A 26,669-nucleotide genomic window follows, 5' to 3' on the forward strand; every position below is an offset into this window, starting at 1 on the left:
AGTATAAAAACACTGCATCAGTATGCAATACATCTTATTATTGTGAAGTCACTCTTAGAAGAGATTAAATCTTCAGAGTTCAAAACAGAACTTCTAGTGATCACAAAGGTCTTGAACTTAAAGGTTCTATGATGATCCACTGGTTATTTGGCCGTTATTTTTAGAACCTTTGTTGTGGTAAATTAGAACCTATTTAAAGTTCTTTCATGATTCTTTCAGAAGGTTCTTTTCTAAGATGTACTGTCAAGACTGGACTGAGTACATTTGCTTGTTACATTAGTGAATTACTATTTAATCTTTAAATTAAACTCAGTATTAATGAATTTACTTTACTTAATTCAGTTAATTATGATGTCAGATGCAGCCGAAGCCTCCATGGTTAGACATCGAGTTGATACAATGTTTCGTCTAAACTGCACAATAATCTTTAGTGCACCATGTTGTTTAGCAAATTAAAAATCACAAAAATATATATTCAGTTTTATGTACATAAATGAACAAGAAGCTATTCTGTGTTAAATTGAGACGTGAAAATCTTAGACTTTGTTCAATAGACTATCTTCATATTTTACATCCGTATATTCTTTAAATTTCCCCCACATGCAACCTTTAAATCTCAGAGAGCTCAGAACATGACAAGTGACAAAAGTGTATTATTTTAGATGAATCTGGTTTATATTATTGAGAAACACCGTTATGTCATTCTGTAACCCTCCTGAAGCATATCTGAAGCGTTGTGTAAGGTTTCATCAGAAACATTATTTTTCTTTCTTTCTTTCTTTGTAATTGTTTATTATTATTATAATATTGTTTCAATTTTGGGAATAAAAACAAACAAAGCATTTAATCTGGGTTGTAAGGTTTCTGGGTTTAAAGGAGACATATGATGTTGCTAAAAAGAACATTATTTGGTGTAATGCAATGTGTTTACGTGGTTTAAGGTTCATAAAATGCATTATTGTTTCTCTTCTAAGCTGTTTTTACCAACATGCATCTTTCTGCAAACCTTTTTGTAAAGGGCTTCCTATTGATATTTCACCTGGATCAATCTCAAGAGAACATGTTGCTTGTTTGTAGCAAAAAAACAAAGACTTGAGTCCGGAGATTTTTTCTTTGACAGGACAAAGCAAACCAGATCAAAAACAACCCAAGCTCTGTTTGATTAGATGTGCACAATACATGGTAATTTCCACAATGTAGTAAGTTTATAATTTTAGAGGATGATGTGTGTGTCTTCGAGAGGAAAGACTGGCAGAGGATGTGCATTAAAATAACAACAAGAAAGATCGTCCTTGATTAATGTTGGAGAAATAAATGAAATTTGTTGCAGGTTCAGTAAAGTAAAAAAACGTAAAACAAAGAGACACTTCAATACTTGCATTTCTATTATCTTGTGTGTTTATTTTACTTATTTATTTATTTTTTTGCAGATGGAGGGTCCATCTGGCCAAGGTTTGTATCAAAAGATAGCAAGGTCATGTTTTTGTATCCATAATATGTAAATCTATCTATCTAAGAGTGGAGCTGTTATAAAGTAAATCATTATGATTAATAATGCAATGCATCTTTGTAAATATAATACACAATGCATCACAAAAACATTATTACCTGCACAGGAGGGTTTTCAGTTTTACAGTATTTCCACATAACTGAATTGTAGATGATTGTATCTGACTAAAACCGATAAGCCCCATAAGCAAATTTGATATATACAAAAATGTAGTGTATGAAATATATCGTCGAATATGAAGACTGTTGGAAATTCCATCAATGCATTCTGTAAGCAAACATATATACAACATATTTAAGATAGACATTTATTTAAATAAATACTACAAAACATATATAAATGTAGTTATATATTGTTTTCATGAAGTTGCATACATATTGACAGATGGTTGCATGTAACATATATTAAAAAATCATAACCTTACGTGAGGCATTTTTAGATGCATAAAGCTTATTTCATCTCGTCTTGATGAAAACCCTTTTTTATTCCCAAGCAGCTTTTGAAAAGGACCTGTTTGAAACCACTGGAGCTGTGGTGCGTCTCCTGTGTCAGACACAGACGAGACACAAGTGAGATAAACAGCTGGAGGTGACACTTCCTCTGGTTTGGACAGAGAGAAACAAACTTCAGCAAAAACATTTCAGTTTCACAGTCATATCACTATTTTTACGTTATTGTTATTGTATAAAGTAGATCATTAAATGCCAGATATCCTCTGATGATCATTGTTTGTTTGTTTGGTGATTAACTGTTTTCAAAGGAAACGCCGAACGTTATTAAAAGCATCAGTGAGGTCACTTCACACATTTCACTGCTTCCTGTTGAGAGATAAAACTCCTAAGATAAGGTCATCTAAAGTAAGTACGTGGATATATTTGTAATTAGCGATCATTGTTTTCCATTATGTTCTAGGTTGCATGTGTACAAGCCGTTGGAGAGACCGGGGCTAGTTGTCACACGTTTTACTCAGTGAATATTTCTCAGTGTAAGTTCATTTTGAAACTCAGTGCTGTATAAATACACACATTATTACAAGCCTTGACTATTGAGCGTTATTGAACGAAAGCTTTTGTGCATTTGAAAGAGTTCAGTTCAGTTCTATTTATAGTCTATTTATTTTCACAATGGACACTAGTGTAAAGCAACTTTATAAAAAAAAGAAAAAAAGAAAACAGTATCTGAAATTCTGTAGGGTTTTCAATTCACTTCTTGCTTCTTTAATGTTTTTTGTCTAATTAAATGTAATAATAATTTAATATTAATGATTTAATAATAAATTATACAAATGATTATTATATTATGTTATATTATATTTGAAAATAAAATACAGGTAATATGACAAAAACCAGGTATATATATATATATATATATATATCAACTTTCTATAATGCCCATTTAATTTATTTAATTACTTTTATTTATTAATATATATATATATATAATTGGGCATGGGTTTGAACTGGGAACACATATATTGGTCTTGAATGGCATATTTATGTGCTAAGTTGGGTTTGAACTGGGAACACATGGGTCCTGCATGGCAGAGGCACAAAGTATCTATGTAGGCCTATTGAGTTATACAATTACTTACTGTACAAGTTTTAGTAACTTGTAGTAACTCTACATGTAAGCTAATCAAGCATGTTGAGATTGAGTAATTGTAACTCAATACATATCAAGTCACGCTAGTCACCAAAGAACAAACATCACATACATGTAGATCTTTTGCCAAAAAAATCCATCAGTCATTTTTGTTAGTCGTGCAGAAAATGAAAAATGTAACTTCCCAAAAATGTAAAAAAAAAAAAAAACATCAAAATAGGTCAAAGTTTACGCTGTGTTGAATTATGCTGATTAGTGGACTCTCAGAAAGGTTGCAGGCCTACCGTAACATTTCTAATAATAGTCCAGTCCCAGACGCCTGTCCCTTGGGGCAGAAACACATATTTAGACAACTAGGGATGCTCGATATTATCGGCCGATAATGGCTTTCAAATTCAATGTCTGTAAATATTGGTATCGGTTTAAAGATCCTAGGCCATAGGGTGGTGTTGGTGCAGTGGATAAGACACATGTCTCTGGTGTGGGAGACCCAGGTTCGAATCCACCGAGAGCCACAATGTGTCCCTGAGCAAGACACTCCTGAGGTGTTTGACCTCTGACATAAGTCTTTCATGAATTGCCCAGTTAAGATCCCAAATAACACCCTTATCGATCCGATCCCTTTTAAAGCCCATATGGGCATCCACAGCTGGATCCTGGGCGCAAACCCACTTTAGACCCATTTTGGGCCCAAATGAGTCTGACATGAATTGCCCAATTAAGACCCATGCAGTACCCTTACAGGTTCCACTTTTAGTACGTCTGGGCTTCCACGGCTTGTCCCAATATGAATCCCGGGTGCAAGCCCATAATGGGGCCTACATTTGCCGCCCATGAAGCCCTCATCTGGGCCCGACATGTCATTGCTGGCTGGGTATATATAAATATATATATTGATATTTGTGTATATAAATACATAAAATATATTAATAAATAAAAATAATAAAATATATCAAATGGGCATTAAAGAAAATTGAAAGTTGTCATATTATATAATAGTAAATGTTGTATATTATAATTGATGTATTTGTTTATTTTATATATATATGTATTATTATATTATAATTATATTCAGGAGAAAAATGTATACAAAAAAAAATTGTATAAAAAAAACCTATTATTGTTGTTGTTGTTATTTTACAGAAAATGTTGTAAGAAAATAAAAACAGTGAAAATGTGACATCTTGCCCCAAACGGACATAATGTTTTGCTTGAAAACAGAAAATAACCCAACTTTTATCAAATCACCAACTAAAACCAAATAATTGACCAAAACCCTCACAGTTCCTGACATAAAGCTCATGTAACAGCTCTCGGTTTATCTTTAATTTCCCTTTCTATCTCTGCAACCTTTTCCAACAAAGAAGGACTTTACTTTAAAAGCAGTTAATTTGCATTTTAAGTGGCCTCAAAATCACACTTGGGTTGAAACAGGTTGCTTTGGCGTTGCATGTCTAACACAAATGAACTCCTCACCACAGTTTCTGACAGAAGTGTGAGAAATAGCTGCGGAGGATCAGCTGACCTCAAGAGGAACTTCCCATGTTGCGTGAACTTGCCTCATACAGGCGATAAAGAGCAGTAAAGCCTCTGCCAAACACTAGTTATTATCAGAGCTGGTCGAGAGGAGTCAACAGACCAGGATGAGTTTACCGACCAGAGAGCAATGTGAGGGATGGAGTCCAGCGCAGGTCGCCGCTCTTCTGAGTCAGGTCAGCCTTCAGACTCAAGTCATCTGGAATCACTTATCTTAATTGCAAGAGATATTAGCAATACTACTCACCTTTTTCAACATTTTTTGTTGTTTCATTGTCGTGCTGCTCGAAAAACAGCTAAACAGCTAAAACTGCTGCATGTAAAACAGCTAAAACCTAATGTTGTTTGTCGACAGCACAATTTGAAAGAGTGTGAGGAAGCTGTACAGAGACACATGATTAACGGCAGTCGCTTTCTGGTAGGAACCTTTCTTCATTTTCTCTTTGCAAATGACACATTTAGCTAAATCAGATCTGTTTTCTTGCATCATTTATATCAGGTGTTTACACTAACTCAAAAAGCATTCTGCAGCTCTTTCACTCTTTTACAAGCGGGCGAACAAGCTTGACTTCCTTAAATGTGTAATGATGACTGCTGCGGTCTCTGTAATGGATTTGCACGGATGCAGATATTAGATGAGTGTCCCAAATGTGTCTGACAAAGACTTTTCATGATCTATCTGGGATAGTTTAGCTGGCGGCGTGACATTTCAGCATGCCTCTGAATCAGAGAAGCAGGTAGGAGTGTGTGGGAAACCTGTTTGGAAACAGCCATTATGATCGCGGTTTCATTTGGTGACAGGGAGTTTATACCCTTCACAGCATGGGTAATTAATCATTTGGCATTTCCAAATGAAATAGGATATTTAATTAGGAAAACATGAAGAGTGGGACTTGAAGTACAGGCCAAAATGAGGTGAACAGACCAAGCCTAAAATTACTGACTGAGCACCATATGAACTCTAACAAGAGTCTATTCAGATAAATTACAATATGTGTGGATAATGGCTGGCAAATTAAATGAATGAATAAATGACCCTGGGATAGGCCCCAGCAAAAAAAATAATAAAATAAAATAAAATAATAAAATAAAAAAATAATAAATAAATAATAAATAAATAATAAATAAATAAATAAATAAATAAATAAATAAATAAATAAATAAAAAATAAAATAAAATAAAATAAAATAAAATAAAATAAAATAAAATAAAATAAACATTTAGATAATTAAATAAAATTTGTTTTTGCTTTTTTGACTCAAAAAAATTCTTTAATTTGAATAAATTCAAAATAAAAACCTGTTGAAAATTAGATAAACTTAAAAATAAAATGCAAAAATTAAAATATCGACAGAGAAATTAAAAGAATATATATATATATATATATAAAATGAAAACTTCTTACCTGTTTTTCTTTTTAATTATCTCATTAAAAGTAGGCTGTTGAAAGTTTAATACATAATTTCTCGTTTTTGTTTTGTTTAAAAAAAATAATAATAAAACACTTCTTTCTAAATAGTGATTAACCTGACAGTAGTTTCCTTTACTCACAAAAAAAGCATTATTTTTTTTCCATGTGTAGCCTTGACGAGTGCAAATATACTCTATTTGTACGAGCTTCCTCAGTGTTGTGCTCAAAGCTCAGTGAAGTTGCAGCATCGTGTCGTATGTTTTGGACGTGTTTTCTTCTTCACTCCCACTGTCCTCCTGAATGGGTGTTAAGGGCATATATTAGACATCTTTGCATATTCATGTGGCGCTTATGCGGTAACCATCTGGTGAAAGAGTCTGTAGATCACAGGAGCGTTTCCTCTGACACACAGTGAGTGTGCGCTGAGAGCCTGATGAGCCATTAGTAAACACAACATCATCACTTTCACTACAGTGTTAAAAATGCTATTATCAGAAAGTAAATATGTTTTTTTTTTCCATTACATTATAATTCCAAATATTACCTTTTTTTAAGTTATACAAGATTCAACAACATTTAAAAAAATTGGATTAAATTACTTGTACAACTAGATTTATTATATGAAAATATTTAAGGCAGCAACTGACATATATATATATAAACAGCTGAAATAAATATAAGATGAAAAACAAACTGAAATAACATTAAGCTGGAGCACTACAATTACTAACTAAATAAAAAAATAAAATAATAATAATAATAAAAGAAGTAAAACTAAAACTGAATGAAAAATAAATTAAAACTAAATATTAATATAAAAATATGGCAAATAAAAAATATAAAAATAGTATTAAAAGATTTTAAACAGATATTATAACAATTTAAAAATATAAATAAATATAAAAAATTGAAAAGAACATATATATATATTACATTAATAAAAACTATAATAGTAATTCTAAGTTTTGTTTATTAAAATAAAAGTAAAAATAAGATTTACTGTAAAATATAAACTGTTTCCTTGACAACTAATGGAAATAAGTTTATAATGGAAATAAGTTTACAATGAAAACTGAAAATATAAAAGCTAATTATATACGGTAAATATAAATAAAGAATACATTAAATAAATATTGTACTGTAAGATGAAAACCCTTACAAAGAAACCAAAGAAACGTTTCTTATTTCCATAGTTTAAGTTAAAGCATTAAAATAACTACAAATCAACAAAATCAGAAAGTAAAAGTTAAAAAGTTAAACCTAAATAGTAATATTTTTAAAATAATTACAAAAAAAGTTTTAATTAAAATGACTAAAAAAGCTAGATTAAAATGATGATAATGATGATTAAAATCCTATTGATAATAGTGTATTTTTAGTAGCAGTGCAACTTAACTACATTTTTCTTTTAAAAGCTATTTTCCAGCCAGAAGCAGAGCTCGAAACATTAGATGGCTGTTTTTATAAATCACAAGCCTGTGATTTCAACAGGAACAGCAGAGGAAAGAAAACGAGGCACGTCAGGAGTCTTCAATCATGAGTAGCTTGCAGCTTCGAAAGCAATTTTGTGCTTCTCCGGCCGTTCTGAGATCAGTGTGAAAGATGAACCGTGTCAACACAAGAGTCCTGGAGTCCGTTTGCTTGTCTTTTCCTCTTTTTCTCAGTGTTTCATTCGGACCGAGCACTGGGTCAAACTACCATCTCTGTTCTTGATACTGCATTCTTCAGATGTCTTTGACGACTTTCAGACAGTTTTGGAGCGGTTTGTAAAAGCGAGGGGTGAGTGGATGTGGGACTCGAGCTGAGACTCGGCTGAGCTTTTTAATATTCAGCTGCGATTCCAGTCGCTCTCCAACTCCTGGAGAAACTCTACATAAATAATTCACTCCAGCAAGCAGCTTCCAAGGAGGCGCCAGGGAGAAATATTCCATATTTTATTCTGTGTCAAAAGGCTAAGCTTGATTTTTAGGCAGGGCTAGGTGTTTTTCTCGTCTTTGTCTCTTCAGAGGGTTGCAGGGATTCAGAGAGCTCAGCCTCTTGCATTTGTCTCTATTAGAGCCGTTTCTCTTCAGATTCTTAAGGAGGGTGTCTCGCTAAATTCGGATCGCAGGGGTTTTGGAGCTCGGGTCAATTCAGATGCATCATGCAGCGAGTGTTCCTCTGAAAGCAGAAGGATGTGTGACAGAAATGTTCATTTATGGTTCAATATCTGAGGCTAACTAAATCCTATATCAAGCCTACATCATCCAAAGTTCACATGCAATCAAAAAAATACATATATGTATAAATACAGAAATAAAAATACAGAAATATAATCATATAGATTCAAAGTAAAATAATCATTCAGCTTATCACTCCAGCAACTACGTAGCAACATTCTAAAGTACCCCAGAACACCCTAGCAACTACATTCTAAGAACACCCAAGCAACTGCATGGCAACATTCTAAAAAACACCCTAGCAACAGCATAGTGACATTCTAAATACACCCCAGCAACTGTGTAGCAACCACATAGCAATTTACTAAAATCACCATAGCAACCACAAAGCAACATTCTAAAAACACCCCAGCAACCACATAGCAACATTATAAAAACACCCCAACAACTGCATAGCAACATTATAAAATCACCCCCAGAACACCCCAGCAACCACATAGCAACATTCTAAAAAAAAACACAGAACACCCCAGCAACTCCATAGCAACATTATTAAAACACCCCAACAACTGCATAGCAACATTATAAAAACACCCCAGCAACCACATAGCAACATTCTAAAAAAAAACACAGAACACCCCAGAAACTCCATAGCAACATTATAAAAACACCCCAACAACTGCATAGCAACATTATAAAATCACCCCCAGAACACCCTAGCAACCACATAGCAACATTCTAAAAACACCCCAGCAACTGCACAGCAACATTCAAAAAACATCCTAGCAACCACAATGTTAACATTCTAAAAACACCCCAGAACACCCTAGCAACCACATAGAAATACTCTAAAAACCGCTTTGCAACTGCATAGCAACATTTTAAAAAGCACCCCAGAACACCCTAGCAACCACATAGCAATTTACTAAAGTCACCATAGCAACCACATAGCAACATTCTGAAAACACCCCAGCAACAGCATAGCAACATTCAAAAAACACCCTAGCAACCACAATGCAACATTCTAAAAACACCCTAGCAACCACATAGCAATTGACTAAAATCACCATAGCAACCACATAGCAACATTCTAAAACAAAGCGAGTATTCCTCTGAAAGCAGAAGGATGTGTGATAATCATTTTCATTTATGGCTCAATATCTGAGGCTAACTAAAGCCAACATCATGTGACAGTGTTAACCAAAGTTCACATGCAAGCAAAAAAGTGTTTTTGGTTCTAAAAACACCCTAGCAACTGCATAGCAACATTCTAAAAACACCCCATAATGCCCTAGTAACCACATAGCAGTGACAGCAGCCCTAACAAACACCTTCAGACCATGACAGCGTCTTCTGCACGAGCAAACACAACTCTCGTTTCCTTCAGACAATGGCAAAATATGATTTAAAGTACAGTAGCATCTGCAGAAATCTTCAGTGAGTGCTAAAGAAGGCCGGGTGACAGGAGGCCTACGAGTTCCAACATCAGACATCAACAGGCCAAACGCAGCACAAATGCTTTTCTTCCTTTTGAAGATCTGACGTCATCCCAGCATGTGTTTTATCAAAACACTCAAAAGTATGCACTTTCCCCGACACACTCGAGAGGATACGACTCAAGCAGGTGAACTGGAACACAGTCTGTTTTCCAGCTGACTGAGGGCGCCACCTAGTGTTAGACATGAGGAAAAGACCTGAACAGATTTCTGATTGACAGCTGCTTCACATCAATAATTGTAAAAAGTCTCTCATGCTGTGCATCTGAATCAGTTTGTGTTCCTCGGGAACGTATGCATCTGATCAAGGTCTGAGCCAGCACAGATGTTTAGTGAGTCCACTACTATGAAGTGGAAAAACACCATCAGCAACTCGGCTATAAATATATATGCAAGTAAGGTTTTCATTCTAAACATAACCAGTGTGTCCCAAAACAGAGAGTGTTTACTGAAGGTTTAAATATAGTAGTGGTTAAAACATCAATTTTATATTCCTGATAAAGCCAGAAAAAAAGCGTCTTACAATCATAAACTACAAAGATGATTTCACCATTTTGGCTTGGGCAATTTCTGTTACTTTGAAATCACATTGTCTGAAGTAATATGATTTTGTTTTCTCTAGGATCTACTATTATAATGTAGTATATCATGTACAGGATTTGCTGGAAAATTATTATATTTATGAGTGTAGATGCTCATTAGCAACACCGATATTCATGCATTAGTTGTTAAATGAATACCTTCTAAAGTTTGATGAGTGTGTGTGTGTGTGTGTGTGTGTGTGTGTGTGTGCGTGAGCAAGTGTGTGTGTGTGTGTGTGTGTGTGTGAGAGTAAGTGTGTGTGTGTGTGTGTGTGTGTGTGCGTGTGTGTGTGTGTGTGCGTGTGTGAGTGCGTGTGTGTGTGTGTGCATGTGTGTGTGAGTGCGTGTGTGTGTGCATGTGTGTGTGTGTGTGTGTGTGTGTGCGTGTGTGAGTGTGTGTGCGAGTGTGTGTTTGTGTGCATGCGTGTGAGTGTGTGTGTGTGAGTGTATGTGTGTGTGTGTGTGTGCGTGCGTGTGCGAGTGTGTATGTGTGTGAGTGCGTGTGTGTGCGTGTGTGAGTAAGTGTGTGTGTGTGTGTGTGTGTGCGTGTGTGCATGCGTGTGAGTGTGTGTGTGTGTGTGTGTGTGTGTGCGTGTGCGAGTGTGTATGTGTGTGAGTGCGTGTGTGTGTGTGCGTGTGTGAGTAAGTGTGTGTGTGTGTGTGTGTGTGTGTGTGTGTGTGTGTGTGTGCGCGCGTGTGTGCATGTGTGTGAGTGTGTGTTTGTTTTGTTGTGTGTGTGTGAGTACGTGTGTGTGCATGTGTGTGTGAGTGTGTGTGTGTGTGTGTGCTTGTGCGAGTGTGTGTATGTGTGTTTGTGTGCATGCGTGTGAGTGTGTGTTTGTGTTGTTGTGTGTGTGTGAGTGCGTGTGTGTGTATGTGTGTGTGTGTGTGTGTGTGTGTGTGTGCGTGCGTGTGCGAGTGTGTATGTGTGTGTGTGTTTGTTGTTGTGTGTGTGTGAGTGCGTGTGTGTGTGTGTGTGTGTGTGTGTGTGTGTGTGTGTGTGTGTGTGTGTGTGTGTGTGCGCGTGTGCGAGTGTGTATGTGTGTTTGTGTGCATGCGTGTGTGTGTGAGTAAGTGTGTGTGTGCGTGTGTGTGTGTGTGTGTGTGTGTGTAAGTGTGTTTGTGAGTAAGTGTGTGTGTGTGAGTAAGTGTGTGTGTGTGTGTGTTTCTCACAGAATCATTCAAACAGAACCCGACAGTCACTGAACATTACTGATTCTCTTAGCAGAAATCCACCTTGGAAAATGAAGTGATTTTCTAAACCTGTTGTTTCTCTCGCAGACGCTCTCTGTCGGTGACCTCAACAGATTCAGCATCATTCATCGGCCGTAAGGAACCCCTTTCTGTTTCTATTTCTACTCTAATCTCTGGAGCCCCCTCAGGTTTTCTCATGTGTTCTCATTGATGGTGGTCAGTGTCTGTCTGCAGGAATGAGGAAGCTGGACTAGTTTTACTTCTATTAATAGTTTCACTACCAGTGCTGGGTCAATTACTTCAGAATCGGAGTTGATTACTGATTACAAATTACATGACAAAAATTATATTTGAATTACGTCATCTGGATTAGACGTAATGTAGTCTGACTACTTTTTGATTACTTTTGCATCAACTACTGTGATTAAAAAAATTAAAATAATTTTTATATTTCTATATTTTACCAAATAATGCATTAAAAAACATAATGTTTTAATTTCTATTTCTTTATTTTATTATTATTTTATTTTATTTTTGTAAAGAAATAAATATATATTTTATAAAGTGCATACAAGACCAATTCCTCATCAGTTACAACTGCAGCCAAAAATAAAATGCATGAATTCAATAACCTTTAAAAAAAATTTTTTTTTTGGAAACTCTAAAAAAAGTTTGTTTCATATCCATGAAGTAAAGCACATGCACATCTGTATAATTCTGAATACAAATGCATTAAACACCATTCATAGTGCAGCCTCTTGACTATAGGGGAAAAAAAAAACAGAAGAGTGCAATGGTCAAGTTTCATTAAAGGAAACCATTCATAATTATTATTAGAAGCATAAAAGTTTGCAAAATGCACAGAACTGAAAAATACAGAAATGCAAGAAATAGCATAATTTCATTGAAGTGAATCAGTTTAAAGCAGAGCTGGACAGTAGTGAAGTAGTTTTACTTTACTCAAATAAATTTAAAAAGTGTCCGTAGTGTTTTTCTTTGGAAAACTTTACTACATTGAAAATCATAATGTCATACTTTTTACTGCACTGAATTTCATAAATTAAATATGTTGTTGTTGTTTATCTTAAGAACGTTAAAAAAGTAGTACTTTCTTGTATTGAAGTAAATCTTTGAATTACTTTTACTTGAGTAATTAGATTTCTAATGTAATCAAGTATGAAATGATATTTAATATGAAACGTGCTGCAGCAAAAAGTACAATGCTTTGAATCCAAGTTTTCTAAAGAAAAACACTGATAAATGACTAAAAACTTTACCACAGAGTAAAAATACTTCCCTGCTGTCCGCCTCTGGTTCAAAGAGACTAAATATAGAGGTAAGATGACATTCAACAGCAGTTTCGTAATCCTCAATACCAACCACTTCTGTGGAAAAAAATAATCAGCCTCCTCGACACAACATGTGCTGCTTAACCAGAGATGTCCGACACGCTCAGTGTGAGCCAGACGACTACAGCGCAGTCAGTGTAGAAACACACAATGGAGCATTTCAACAGACTGACGGATTCTGCTACTGATAAACTCAGGTAAGGCAAGCTTTTAAATGATCAATCCATCAGGAAGTCATCTGCGCTCGGTCTCAGACGGACGACCACTACAGCGATTAACTTAAAATACTTCATTTTCACTAAATCGAAATGAGTGTGCAACTGAAAAACAGCATATGATTTATCAAAACAAAACAAAAAAAAATTATATGCATTTCTCAAAACTAACAATAAGCTTTTGAAATGCCACTGAAATCATTAATTATCAGATAAGTGTTTTAGCTTGTTAATGTTTTGTAGATTTGTGGTGAGACTGACCGCTGCTCATTGTGGCCAGGACACTCCTGACAGAGGATATCAATAAAAGTTCAATAAAATAAAGATACACAATAATACGATACGTCAATCGAGGTCAGAGAGGACACGTCATGTGACTCGTGTCTGGAAGTTAGAGAGTGGTTTAAGCTGGAATTGTGTTGAGTTTCTATGTAATTATATTCATTATGTGTCTCTTCTACACAAACACAGACGTTAGCAGCTCAGGAGGAGTTCACTTTCTATCTGATCAACCTTACAGAACGTCTGAGAGCTTCACGAAGCGTGTGATACTAATACATATCCATCTATCTTAGCATTTACTAAGAGTGTGTTGCTGTTTTTAAAGAAATTCTTAATTTTATTCAGGAAGGATGCATTAATTAATCGAAAGTGACAGTCAAGACATTTACGATGTTATGAGAGATTTCTGTTTTAAACAAATGCAGTTCTTTTGCGCTTTCTGTTCATCTGTGAATCCTGAAACATCAAATAGACCATGGTTTGCACAGAAAATACAGCGGAGCATCACAGAAATAAATTACACTTTAATAGAGATTCACACAGAGAACTGCTGTTTTACATTAGAATAATATTTCAGAATTTGTACTGTATTTATGATCACAAAAGATATAGCATGTGCTTTTATTAACTCCTGTTTTGATTTGCAGGCAGATCCAAAAAATCGTTCAAGACATAAAAAAGAACGACGACAGCCTTTTCAACAGACTAAAAAGGTGTGTTACATTCTGCATACATCTTCACTAATTAAAACAAAAGAGAAGAAGAAAAAGTTATCTTTAGAGCACAAGGCATGAGTCTGAAAACAGACGCGAGGAAACATCTGCTGAGTGTCCTCGAGCACTCTTCCTCTCACTTCCTCTATTCACACAGAGGAACAGTCCCAAAAACACCATTAGGTGTAGCATGCATGACACAAACAGTGTGACATTTACTACAAAAGCAAGCACACCTGCTGTATCAAAACATTCATTAATGCATGTGTTCATTATAATAACAGCTTTAGCTCATTCGCGTTTGCACGTGTAATTATTTAAGAATCACTGATACTATTGTTCATGCTTACAGTTTAGGGTTTTTTTCTAAAACCCTCAAAATGAAACCTCAGTGCATTTTTGTTGCATGCCATTTGTGCTCCAGACAAGAAACCTGAGCTCTGCCCTGCATATCAATTTGCATAAAAGGCTTAACATGGCCTAATTTAATAATGCGGAGTATAGAAATATCAATGGTAACCTTCATATGTAGTTTCGTTCCCCCCCTCCTCACACAAAAATAGCAATGAAGATTTAGCAAATTATATATATATATATGTGTGTGTGTGTGTGTGTGTGTGTGTGTGTGTGTGTGTGTGTGTGTGTGTGTGTGTTCTGTATACGTGTGCGTGTGTGTGTGTGTGTGTTTAATGCATTCATCAAAATAAGCGGTCGAATATCAAACGTTCAAAATGCATCATTTTATTTACTATTTACAAAATTTGAAAAAGCAAATATCAGGATTAAGCATCAAATAATGTCATGCATGTGAAAAATGTCTGAAATTTGAACAAATGTTTGTCAAAAGCAGAAATGCAACAAAATGCACATGTTTAGTGTTTTATAGAAAGTGTGATGTGCTCAATGTGCAAAACAGACAAAATGTGTAAAAAAAAAAAAAAATGTTAATGTTGATGTTATTTATTTATGTTGTCTTTCCATTTATTCAAGGTTTCAGAACGAACAAACAGCTAATATTCTCAAAACTGGGAGAAATACGCTGGACCGGTATGATCAGAGTGTCTCTGTGTTTCTGTGTTGATTGATGCTTCAGATCCTTTAAACTAAGCATGTGCATCTTTTTCCAATTTTCTGGACAAAAAAAAAAAAACGTAAAAAAAAAAAAAAATTATTTATTTATTTATTTATTTTAATTATTTACCTTATTGATTCAATTAAAAATTTTATTAAATTGAAAAATATGTATTTAATTTATGATTGTTTAAAATAATTGAATATATTTATTGAATTATTCATTTTAATTAAATTTGGTTTATTTATTTATATATTTATTTAAATTAGCAAATTATCTACTTGTTTAAAATCTTTATGAAAGCTCTTATCAGGAGCATGTGGTTCTGCTTTGAACTAGCGTCTACGAGAGCTTTGTGAATGTCTTTGGAAAGACTTTAGCTTTAACAACCGTCTCTTGTTCTGTGTTGTAGATGACATGCAATTATGTGCTTAAACACTGCTGACAAATGAAACTCAGCACGCTATCACTAACCCACAATGTGCTGAAATCAACAGCAGTGGAGAACCTCCTGTATTTAGGGTTGCTTTTGATTTGGTTTCAGAATCAAGAAGAAAAGACCTCCGAAAGTCCCAGTGCGAGACTATCAAGGCAAGTTCACGTCTCTGAACTAGAAAGTCTGCACTTATTCTGACTTGATCTGATCCATACAAAAATGGCTTTAGCTGATGTAACTTGGGGGATTTTCCGTTCATTTATAAACCATCGAATCACAATTATCTCATTCTAAGTGTTGTGATAAATGTCATTGTGAGTATTTTCAGCTTCTGGCCTCATGATCATGTTGTGTCACTTTTTTAGGCGAAGCTCCGGATTCTGAGAAATACTCTGATTCAGATTTTGTAAGTGCATTAGTCTACTTCTACAGGAGAACTTATGCAAATGTTACACTCCGTAAATAAAATATAAGTAATAGTGTAATGCATCCCATAACTGTATACATGCAAATTAATATTCTGCCTCAAACTATCACATCGAACGCGTTTCACTAATTTATGTTTCACAATATTTTATATTAAAAACAACATTTGGAGTAGAAACCATTTCCACTCAACTATGTAAACATTTACGCAAATATGTAAAAATGAAAAAGTAAAACATAAAAACTAATTCAAATTAATCACCTATACACAAACACAGATACATAAGTATATATTTTGAAAATATTTGCATCTCTATATTTATATTCATAGTATTTATGTTATATATAAATACATTTAATATATAAACATAAAAAAATTCTGAAATATATAAATGCATGTGTGTGTACCTATATATACATAATGATAAATATACACAGTACACGTATATATAATATGTAAACAAAAACTTTTATTTTGTAATCGCGATTAATCATTTGACAGCGCTAATTAAAATAGTAATAAAAACGAACTAGTTGCAAAGGAAGCATCTAATTTTTAATTAGATTCATTTAATGTACTACAATAACTAAAAGTGCAAAATAAAAGTTAATTTGTAAAAAAATCAATAAAAAAATAATAATTTAAAATAATTTAAAAAAGCTAATAAAAAACTGGCGAATCTGAATTAAAATGTAAATATAAAAAGTAAAAATTTAAAATCAAAGTATTAATGAATACTTTTGTAAAACAGCACTGTCATATACATCCAACTGAATCAAATCTTAAGTTATACATTTATTTGAAACGAGTAATGTCTGCCGACACGTCAGAGATATTAGAGATAACCAAGCTTTAAGTGAAGCATTTTTTAAATGAATGAGAAAAATAATGTTAATCTTATACAGATTTAACTGATGTAAAAGCATGAAAGGAGATCTACTGGTCTCACATATACTTCTTTAACTGTAACAGGACAGCGATACGTACGAGGACCCTCAGGACGATCATGATGACAGCTACGAGCCTCCGCCGAGGCTTGAAGGACACATGAGGGCCTTTAAGGTCAGCTCGTCCATCAGCAGCCCCAGAGCTGAGTATGTGGGTAAGGGTTTTCAGATTTATTATGCTCAGAAGTCGCATGTTATTGTTAAAACTCACGCATTTACTCATGCATATTGTTTCTCAGGGGGACATAAGATCATTTCAACATTTACAGGAGCTAGTCAGTGATCTCACCGAGGTCTGATTCTAGAAAGTCAGTGTTTTTTTACACCCCACCCCATCTGGATGTAAAAGTCATTATTAAATCCTTTTTGACCACTGCCAAGCACCGTACGCTGATTGTTGTGCTTCACAGTATAATGCGCACTTATTTTAAATATAGACAGTAAATATTTAAATATTACTGCTGGAAAATGTTTACAAGAATAATATCACCTCACCATTCCACTCGAGTGGGAGCAGTTGGAAAGTAAATAAAAAAATGTCCACACTTATTTAATCATTTTTATTCATTTAAAAAAGGGGGGAAATTGACAGGCTATGGTTTTTCTGTCTTGCATGTTATCTCTACAAAAGATGTCTTTTAAATTTTTTAGAAATGAGCAGAAATAAGGCGAAAAGGTAAACATCTGACCCAGATATGTGTTATTTTTAAAGCTCGCACTTACTGTGGTGGAACGTTGATGTAATATTATATATGCAAATATTTTCCAGTATTTCAGTAAAAAAGTGTCCATATTAGTAGTAGTGGTTAAAAAGTCAGGGATGTGAAAAACTAACAAATTTTATCAAAAATTAAAATTAAAAAAAGCAAATAACTAAAAAGGACAACAAAAAAATGTAAAATGCAAATGGAAATGTAAAGAGAAAAAAGACTGATAAACTCGGAGATTTTGAATTCTGTATAAAAATATTAAAAAGAAAAAAAAATACAAAATATTTCTACAAATAAAAATGGAAAAATAAAGACGAAAATGGAAAAATTTTAATTATAGAAAAATGTGAATAAAAAGATTTACCAAAGGACTTCTTGTGAACTCAGAGATTTTGAATTCTGTAAAGAAATATTAAACAAATAAAAATTACCTCTCAAAAAGAAATTAATGTAAAAATAAAAAAGAAAACAGAAAAGAACTTAAAAAAAAGACTATTTATTTATTTATTTTTTCAAAAAAAGTAAATAAATTCTAAAAATGTGAATTAAAAAGATTTACCAAATGACTCAGAGATGTGGATTCATATGCGACTGAACATGAACTTGGTGTTTGACCGAATCTGGCTGTGAATCTTTATCCGAACAATGTGAGAAAATCACCTTATTGTGAACTAGGAGCACTTTATTCTGAACAAAACAAAATGTCTAAATGTAAAAACTTGACTTCCCTTTTCACCAGATTTTCGTAATCCTGGTTGAACAATAAGTTTTGTCCAACATTTTTCTCTCTCAAACTCGTCATACAAAGAAATACGTCTTGCGATCACTGACTCATCATTTCATCATCCATGTCTTTCCAAACCTCTAAAAAAAGGTTTTTGAGAGGCTTTGAATGAAAAATGATGTTTCTGGAGCATAAATGGTCACGATATGGACTATGTCACTTCTTCAAGACAGAATTAAAAATGTGAACGAAATGAAGTGGAATAAGTGACGTCAGCCTAAAAGATTGAGTTCTACCAAAGGAAAGTTCTGTTAAGCAGAATGTAAACCAGACTTCCTGTGCCTTGCAGACAGCTGTCGTGGTCGACCGGCAAAACCAAACCATCCTTTCCATGTGCAACAGAAGCCCAAACCCCCACGAGCGACCCACCGCAGCCTGCCAGAGGAAGATGTTGTAAGAACGGCTTGACTCAGTTTCATTTAGCACACAATAACTCCTGACACTAAAGCTCTCTCCTCTGTTCAGGGCGATTACATCCAGCCAGAAGAACCAACAGCTGATGATAATTACATTGACCCCAATAAGAAAGCACTAACCAGTAAGAAGACTTATTAATATGAGTGTAAAGCATAAATCAAGCCCTAACGGTGCGTAATGTCTGTTTATAGAGCCGCAGATCAACAGAGCAGTCAAACCGTGGACTCCTGCTCGTGTGCACGCTCCGGGTGAGAGTTTAGCAGATTACTTCAACAAATGCACTGTTTCATGCTGAAAGCTCATAGAATTCTCCTTTTTATTATTTTTAGATTTCTGTGAGTTTCCTGAGATGAAGGTGAGCTGAAATCAGAAGAGTTTCGTCCAGGTCACTGATATTCAGATCAAAAATAAAAATAATAAAATGCATGCATCTTATTAGATTCGACTAATACAGTAATGGAAACCGTGATGTAACACAATTATTATTATTATTATTATTGAAGTTAAAATCAGCACAAATTAGAGGTAGTACATACAACATCATGCATAATATCATATATATTTTTTATATTTAAAAAATTATATATGTGTGTGTGTGTGTGTGTGACCTGGACAGTTAGTACAACAAATAAAATCATGCATTACGTATAATATTAATTTATGAACTTTTATTTGACAAATGCTCTGACAAACTGCTTTTCTAATTAAATATAGGAGAATTCTCACTCTAAGACGAGGTAAAACATCTTCAAAATTAACCCTCCTTTTTTTTTTTATTACACACATTAAACTCTTACATAACTATGTTTAACTCAGTATTTTTAGCGGTGACTACAGCACTAATAATATTCAATATGGATAAAAGCATGGCACTTTGACTTCAGATTTAAGGCCGCAATTAAGCAGTGCATTGATTCACAACAGTATTAATGATTCAGGCCTGCACTTCTTCATGTCTTTTGTTACTGAGACACACATCACATGCTTCTGTGTTAACATGTTTTATTCTGATCAGCAGGAGTAACAGGACTCACACACATATGGCGCCACCTAAAGCCAGTCCACGGTATTACACAACCATTATTCCCAATTACAAACCATTTATCATTATAGCCATATCAAGATATTACCTGTAGTTTCAATCAAAATACATTAGATGCATATATACATCATTCTTCAGTCTCATTATTTTGGTGCTCTGATAATGCTAAACGTTTATATGACAATGACATTATCAAATCACTACAAAATATCCACGAGAAATTAGGAAAAAAGATTGCATAAATAAATAAATAAATGTGTTCATACAGAATGAACATCAGAAGGCCATCAACTCCAGTGAGTATGGATCATATCTTAATACTTTATACATATGCATGACATTATAAGATAACGTGTAACATGTGCATGTGTTCCTGTGGCTCAGTGGTAGAACATTGTGTTAGTTCCGCAAAAGGTTGTGGGTTTAATTCCCAGGGAACTAACATACTGATTAAAAAAAAAAAATGTATAGCCTGAATGCACTGTAAGTTGCTTTGGATAAAAGCATCTGCTAAATGTAAAAATGTAATGATCAGCATGTAAATCAGCAACCTATATGTAGATTATATAACAGTGTAAATGCATGTTTTAAATGGAGAACCTGATGATGGTGAATGTGTGTTTTGAGCAGGAACCACAGTCAGAGGACGAGTATGAGGTGTGTGACGCAGACGACAGTGAGTATCAGTCACAAACCAGACCCCAACAAATGAATGCATGAAAAACCATGTGTGTAACATGTGTCTGATTATCATTAGATGTCAATGAGGAGAGCACAGAGGCCTGGAGACAATCAATGCCCACACCACAACCTAGAGACCTGTAAGTGACTCCCTTAAACACTGAACGAGAATAAATCAATCTGCCATTATATCAGATTCACTATGTAACGGTTCATCACTGCTGATCTTTCAGGAAGAAACCTAATCCTGCTTTGACACCGGTATGGACTCGTTTATCTTATCTAATCTCTACTATTTAATGGTAAATCTAAACATGTGGTGACAAATACTTGTCCATTTTTGCAGAAACCAAACATTGCTCACAGAGGCAGTGAAGGTAACTATCAAAATCACTACAAAAAAAAAGAAAAATGCTGGCTTTGTTCAGAACAGAGTCTATGGTTTACAGCATTGTATATGGTGCATATTGCACTATTTTAAATAGTTAGATGCAAAACAGAAAGCATTATGCTGCAATAAATGTTTCAAGCAGTATTCAACACTGTGGTCATGTGACCTCATTACATTGCATTTTAGTTTAATATGAGATGCCCATTAATGATCTCCTAAAAAAAAATCTAAATTAAACAATGTCTTTAAATTTTATAGTTAAACTGATGTAGATTTCCACAAAATATGCAATGTGCAATTTGGCAGTACATTAGGAAAATCAGCATAATACACTACTGGTCAAACTGATGTTGTATTACACAATTTAAGCTCTGTTTAATCATGCACAATTTGCATTATGGATGCATTCAGAAAAATAGCATACTGCATGTTTCTGATGCAGAACTACACAAAGCTGATATGCAATTTGGCAGATCTATGTATACATGAAGAAAACTATTGTACTGCACAAAGCAAGTTCCATTTCATAATCCACAATTTGGCAGATCCATACATGCATACAGAAAATAAGCATACTGTACATTTCCTATGCAGTTTGCAGCAAAGTAAGTTCTGATTAAAAGTGCACAAAAATGCAGAATTTGTCAGGTACATGCATGCACAGAGATAATTAGCATGCTGCACGATTCTGATGCAGTATTCTAGCACAAGCTGGCAGATCCATGCATGACCCAATACAGAAAATGTAAATACTGCACATTTCTGATGCAGTTTTCCACAAATTAAGTTGTTTTATAATTCACAATTTGGCAGATTCAAGCATGCATACAGAAAAGCAGCATATTGCACAAATAAAATCTACACTGCATTTGGTTAAACTGATGCAGTATTGCATAAATTAAGTTCAGTTTTGACAAGCAAATAAGCTGTTGAAAATCCATCCATGCATACAGAAATGTAGTATTAGTACGGTAGTAGGCTAATCTGAATATAGCCAGTGATTGTAGATGTGAGTTTTCAAAGAGCAATTTTTACTTTGATTGTGTATAGTTATAGAGTAGAGATTAAAGTCGCTTATTAACAATTGCATGATCTCTGTTACAGCCACATCTATTAAAACAACACCAGCAACTATATCACGAAGCCCACCGGACACCATGCCAAGCTCAACAGGGTTTCACCGAGCAAAGTAAAAAAAAAAAAAAGTTACATTTTCTCCTGTAAGCATAAACTATTATAATTTCATGGACAAATTGACTAACTACAGTCTCCTTTTCTGCTATAGATACATGCCTCAGCCTCAAAAGCTTCCCGCCCAAAGTAAAATTCAATAAAATTGCAATAGACATTTATATGACCATACAGCTGATATAAATATATAAACTCTCTTAATCAGCCTCCATGAAGTTTCTTTTTCTAACTTTGATTAATATTGTTTTATGTCGACAGGCAGAGGGACGTTGCCTTCAGACGGCAGATCAGCCAGAGATGCTGAAGAGGTGAGTGCACTACTGACTTCCCTTTCAATCTATTCACTTCTTTATGTTTCTATTTTTTCCCTTTTTGTAGGGTTTGGCTCTGACAAAAAATGAAAAATGCTCGTGTTTGTGCATCTCAGTTCGAAGCATAAATACTATAATCAAGGTTATCCCAGCATGCACTTACATCGTTTGTCAGTCTAACTGTCCTGTTCTCTCACACAGGAAGCTGGTGTGTATAAAAAGGTTTGGTATGCCAGCAAATGTGACCGCAGGACAGCAGAGGACGCTCTCATACGCTCAGCTGAGGCACGTCTGACCTGCACAAATAACACAAAACTAGACTGAGTTGACACTGCAGTATAAATACCAGCAAGAGCAAGGGGCATACCTTGGTTTATTTCAGCTAGCTACCAAGGCAACATTTCTTGTTTTCAACATGATGTTGCCTATTAAAATAACAAACAAACAACAACAACAAAACTATAGCTACTGACATACTGTATATAGCCTATTTGTGTGTAAAAATATAACTGTACATGTAAGTGGAAAAAAGGAAATCTTTTTTTGAATGCAGTTGAATGCCTTTTTAAAAGATTCTGCATTTACTTGCATTCATTAGGCTATATTCAAACCCATGACTTTCATCATTCAAGCGATTCACTAGCAAAAGCCAGATCAAAATATCCATTCATTTTCTAATTTCGACGTTGCTTGCTTGTAGTGATGGGTGAAACTGAGCTTTTTAAAACTCTTAATCTGTTAAACCATTGCATCACAAAATTACTCACTGTTTTGAAACGCTCCAATCCCATTGCGTATTGTGAATCATTTATGAATTAATGATTTGGATCGGGACTTCGGAGCGGATTTATGAATCAATTGATTCGGATCCCAGACTTCGGAGCGGGTTTATGAGTCAATTGATTCGGATCCCAGACTTCGGAGCGGGTTTATGAGTCAATTGATTTTTGATCGGGAGTTCGGAGCGGGTTTATGAGTCAATTTATTTGGATTGGGACTTCGGAGCGGGTTTATGAGTCAGATGATTCGGATCGAGACTTCGGAGCGGGTTTATGAATCATTTGATTCAGATCGGGACTTCACGTGTCGCGAATCATTTGATTCACATCGGGAATTCACGTGTCTCGAATCATTCATCCAGATCGGGACTTAGGAGCGGTCTTGTGTCGAGATTTGGAGTAGGTTTATGAGTCAGATGATAGGATCGGGAGTTCGAAGCGGGTTTATGAGTCATTTGATTCAGATCGGGACTTCGGAGTGGGTTTAAGAATCAATTGATTCGAAACGGGACTTCGGAGCGGGGTTATGAGTCAGATGATCGGATCGGGAGTTCGGAGCAGGTTGATTCAGTTCGGGACTTCGTAGCGGGGTTATGAATCAATTGATTCGGATCGGGAGTTCACGAGTCTCGAATCATTTGATTCAGATCGGGACTTCGGAGCGGGTTTATGAATCAATTAATTCAGATCGGGACTTCGGAGCGGGTTTGTGGATCAGTTGACTTCACGTGTCTCGAATCATTCGAATCATTTATGAGTCAAATGATTCGGATCGAGAATTCAATTTAAATTAAATTTCAATTTACAAACCATTAAAGCAGCTGCGGCACAGTTATAAAACAAAAGAAAGATATAAAGAAAGAATTCATAATTATACATAAATACAAATCCCTTGAAAATGAACCATGATTTTAATAAGCTACAGTAATAACCACAGTTTTTCTACAAATACCATGGTTAAACCGTGGTTAGTGTAGCAAAACCACAGTTTTACTATAGTAACCATTTTTAAAAAACTAATGCAAGCTGCTTATAATAAAAGCACCTGCTAAATGCATAAATGTAATAATATCAGTCCATCTCTATTTGGGATGTATGCTTATGTGCCTCTTTGTCTGATTTGATTTCAGGACGGCTCTTTTCTGCTCAGGAAGAGCTCTGGTGTGGACACACAGCAGCCGTACACACTGGTGGTGTTTTATAACAGCCGAGTATACAACATCCCTGTCCGCTACATCGTATCCACTAAACAGTATGCTTTGGGGAAAGAAAAACAAGGAGAGGAGGTAAAACCACATGTATTCGCATTTAAAAATGAAAATGTTGTCATTACTTGCTCATCCTAATGTCAATCTAAACTCATTAATAGTTTAATAATGCACTCATACCACTCAGGTGACGTGACTATAGTATCAAAATACATTTTGATGCCTATTAAAGCTTATTTACGCCACAGAATAAATATTTTAATATTGTAATTCTGATGTTTTTCTTAGAATTCTGAGTTACATTCTGTTCAATTTTGTTTTTGTTTTCACCATAGAATAAAAAAAGTTATCGCAACTTTATATCTTACAAATCAAACATTTTCCACACAATTGTAAGTCGATATCTTAATTAAGCTACTTTTTTTCTTGTAACTTAGATCATATCTTGCAGTTTTGATTTTTCTCAGAACTGAGAAGAAAAAGTCTGAACTGTGAGACATGAACTAGGGGTGTGCAATATTAATATGCGATAATATCTTCATTTTAGTTTTTACAATATGCAAGCTTTCATTATTAAAAAATAATAATAATATTTGAGTCCATTCACTGCATTATAAAGCCTAGAATTCAGTTAAAATTCCCCAATAATACTATCTTATGAAAGAAAAGAAAAAATTATCTGTAGATGTTTTTATTTTTCATATTTATATATAAAAAAATGTATGCAACAATTAAAATATTAATGGTATAAAACAGTTAAACAAACAACAGCTTAATATAAAGTGAAATACATTTTTAGAAACAATATTGTCTGTTTGTTTTTTGTAGTATTTTTTTATTTTATTTTTGTCAACGAAGATAGTTCAGAACAAATATTTGTGACTCAGACCAATACTGCAGTGTTTCCTTTCTGGATGAATCTGTTTTTGAACAAATCATTTGAGTCAAAACGAATCAATGATCCATTCATAAAAAACATTAGCTTGCTTTGTTTCTAAATTAAATAAACAGTTTTGAATGAATCACATGAACGAATGAATCAATGAATCAATGAATCAGTCATTAACACAGGCACTTGCCGCCACCTGCTGGTGGTTTTAGTATCACATTTATTTTTCCATGACAGGTCGAAACCAGACAAGGTACTTAGCAAAATATTGTTTAAAGGGTATTTTTGGGTGAACTGTTCCTTTAATTATCATTATCTAAAAAAAAAAGAGAAAGACATCCCATAGGAAAAAAACAAGCTTCCATAAGCGTCACATGCATGAGGTGAAAAAAGGTCTAAACTATGCTCTGTGTGTCTCTTTCTCTGTCTCTCAAGCGCTTCAGCAGTGTCTCAGACATCATTGAGAACCACCAGAAGAATCCTCTAGTGCTGGTCGACTCTCAATGCAACACCAAAGACTCCACCAAACTCAGACACGCAGTCAAGCCATGAGACATTCAGGACACACATCACTGCATTGAGAGAGAAGAGTTTCACATCTTACCTTGAGAGATGATGGAAACAGATCTACGCGTGCACAGCTGGGACGTGCTGCTACTTTTATAACTTATCTTGCTGGCTGACAGGTTGCTTTTGGAAGAAGCAGTAGTAAACGGTCTCAGGAAAACTGAGAGAACAGCAATGTTGTACAAGATACGCAAATATGGTACGGCTGTACAGTTTATAATATGTCTTTGGGTGTATGAATCTTTGTATTTAAACATTGCTTTGCATTGCATTGTGTTGAGTAAAATAAATAAAAAAAAGTCTTCTTTATTTATTTTGAAGTGGTTGTTTTGTGTAATGTGCATGTTATGTAAAATTATAACAATCAGCATTGAACAATCCTAAGCAGAATATTATCATGTGGTTATTGTGCATAGGCCTACAAAAATAAAAAATACTTCAAGAGACCTCATGCAACAAACTACGCTCACGTGCACCAAGGGCAAAAGCAGCTTTAAATGCAAAGGATGCTCACAACAAACCTTGATTTCATTTAGTTTATAGACTTGAGAAAAATAGACAGCATCCTCATTTTACATCATAAGTGCCTAAAATTTTAACAGTATTGTAGCTTTGCAGGAAGGTTTCTAAACAATTTCCCCGTTTTAATTGCCTTTTGAAATCATTCAAAGATTTATTATATGCACTTTTTTATTATTTGACTTTTTTTAGTCTTTACAGTTATTCTCTGTAAGAGAATAAAGGATCGGGAAAAAACAATGTGTCTTTA

General features: G+C 34.6%; 1 protein-coding gene across 6 annotated transcripts; it reads left to right on the forward strand.

Moving 5' to 3' along the window:
• The first annotated feature begins 4,661 nt into the window (after window positions 1-4,661).
• Window positions 4,662-26,209, forward strand: LOC127970220 (B-cell linker protein). Of its 6 annotated transcripts, none has more exons than XM_052572580.1 (25): window positions 4,662-4,824; window positions 5,004-5,066; window positions 11,577-11,623; window positions 13,983-14,048; window positions 15,039-15,095; window positions 15,665-15,711; window positions 15,922-15,962; window positions 16,956-17,085; window positions 18,714-18,817; window positions 18,890-18,962; window positions 19,033-19,089; window positions 19,171-19,196; window positions 19,556-19,578; window positions 19,857-19,907; window positions 20,152-20,179; window positions 20,514-20,559; window positions 20,641-20,704; window positions 20,798-20,825; window positions 20,911-20,941; window positions 22,060-22,144; window positions 22,241-22,275; window positions 22,405-22,454; window positions 22,659-22,742; window positions 24,367-24,522; window positions 25,769-26,209. In XM_052572580.1, the coding sequence occupies exons 1-25, from the start codon at window positions 4,756-4,758 to the stop codon at window positions 25,883-25,885; spliced, it is 1,578 nt and encodes a 525-aa protein (XP_052428540.1). In that variant the 5' UTR covers window positions 4,662-4,755; the 3' UTR covers window positions 25,886-26,209. The 6 variants fall into 6 exon arrangements, with proteins under 6 accessions (XP_052428540.1, XP_052428541.1, XP_052428542.1 ...); XM_052572581.1 differs by having other exon boundaries at window positions 19,860-19,907; XM_052572582.1 differs by lacking the exon at window positions 19,857-19,907.
• Window positions 26,210-26,669: the final 460 nt, after the last annotated feature.

This window comes from Carassius gibelio, chromosome B13 (genome assembly GCF_023724105.1).
Source record: "Carassius gibelio isolate Cgi1373 ecotype wild population from Czech Republic chromosome B13, carGib1.2-hapl.c, whole genome shotgun sequence".
Lineage (NCBI taxonomy): Eukaryota > Metazoa > Chordata > Actinopteri > Cypriniformes > Cyprinidae > Carassius > Carassius gibelio.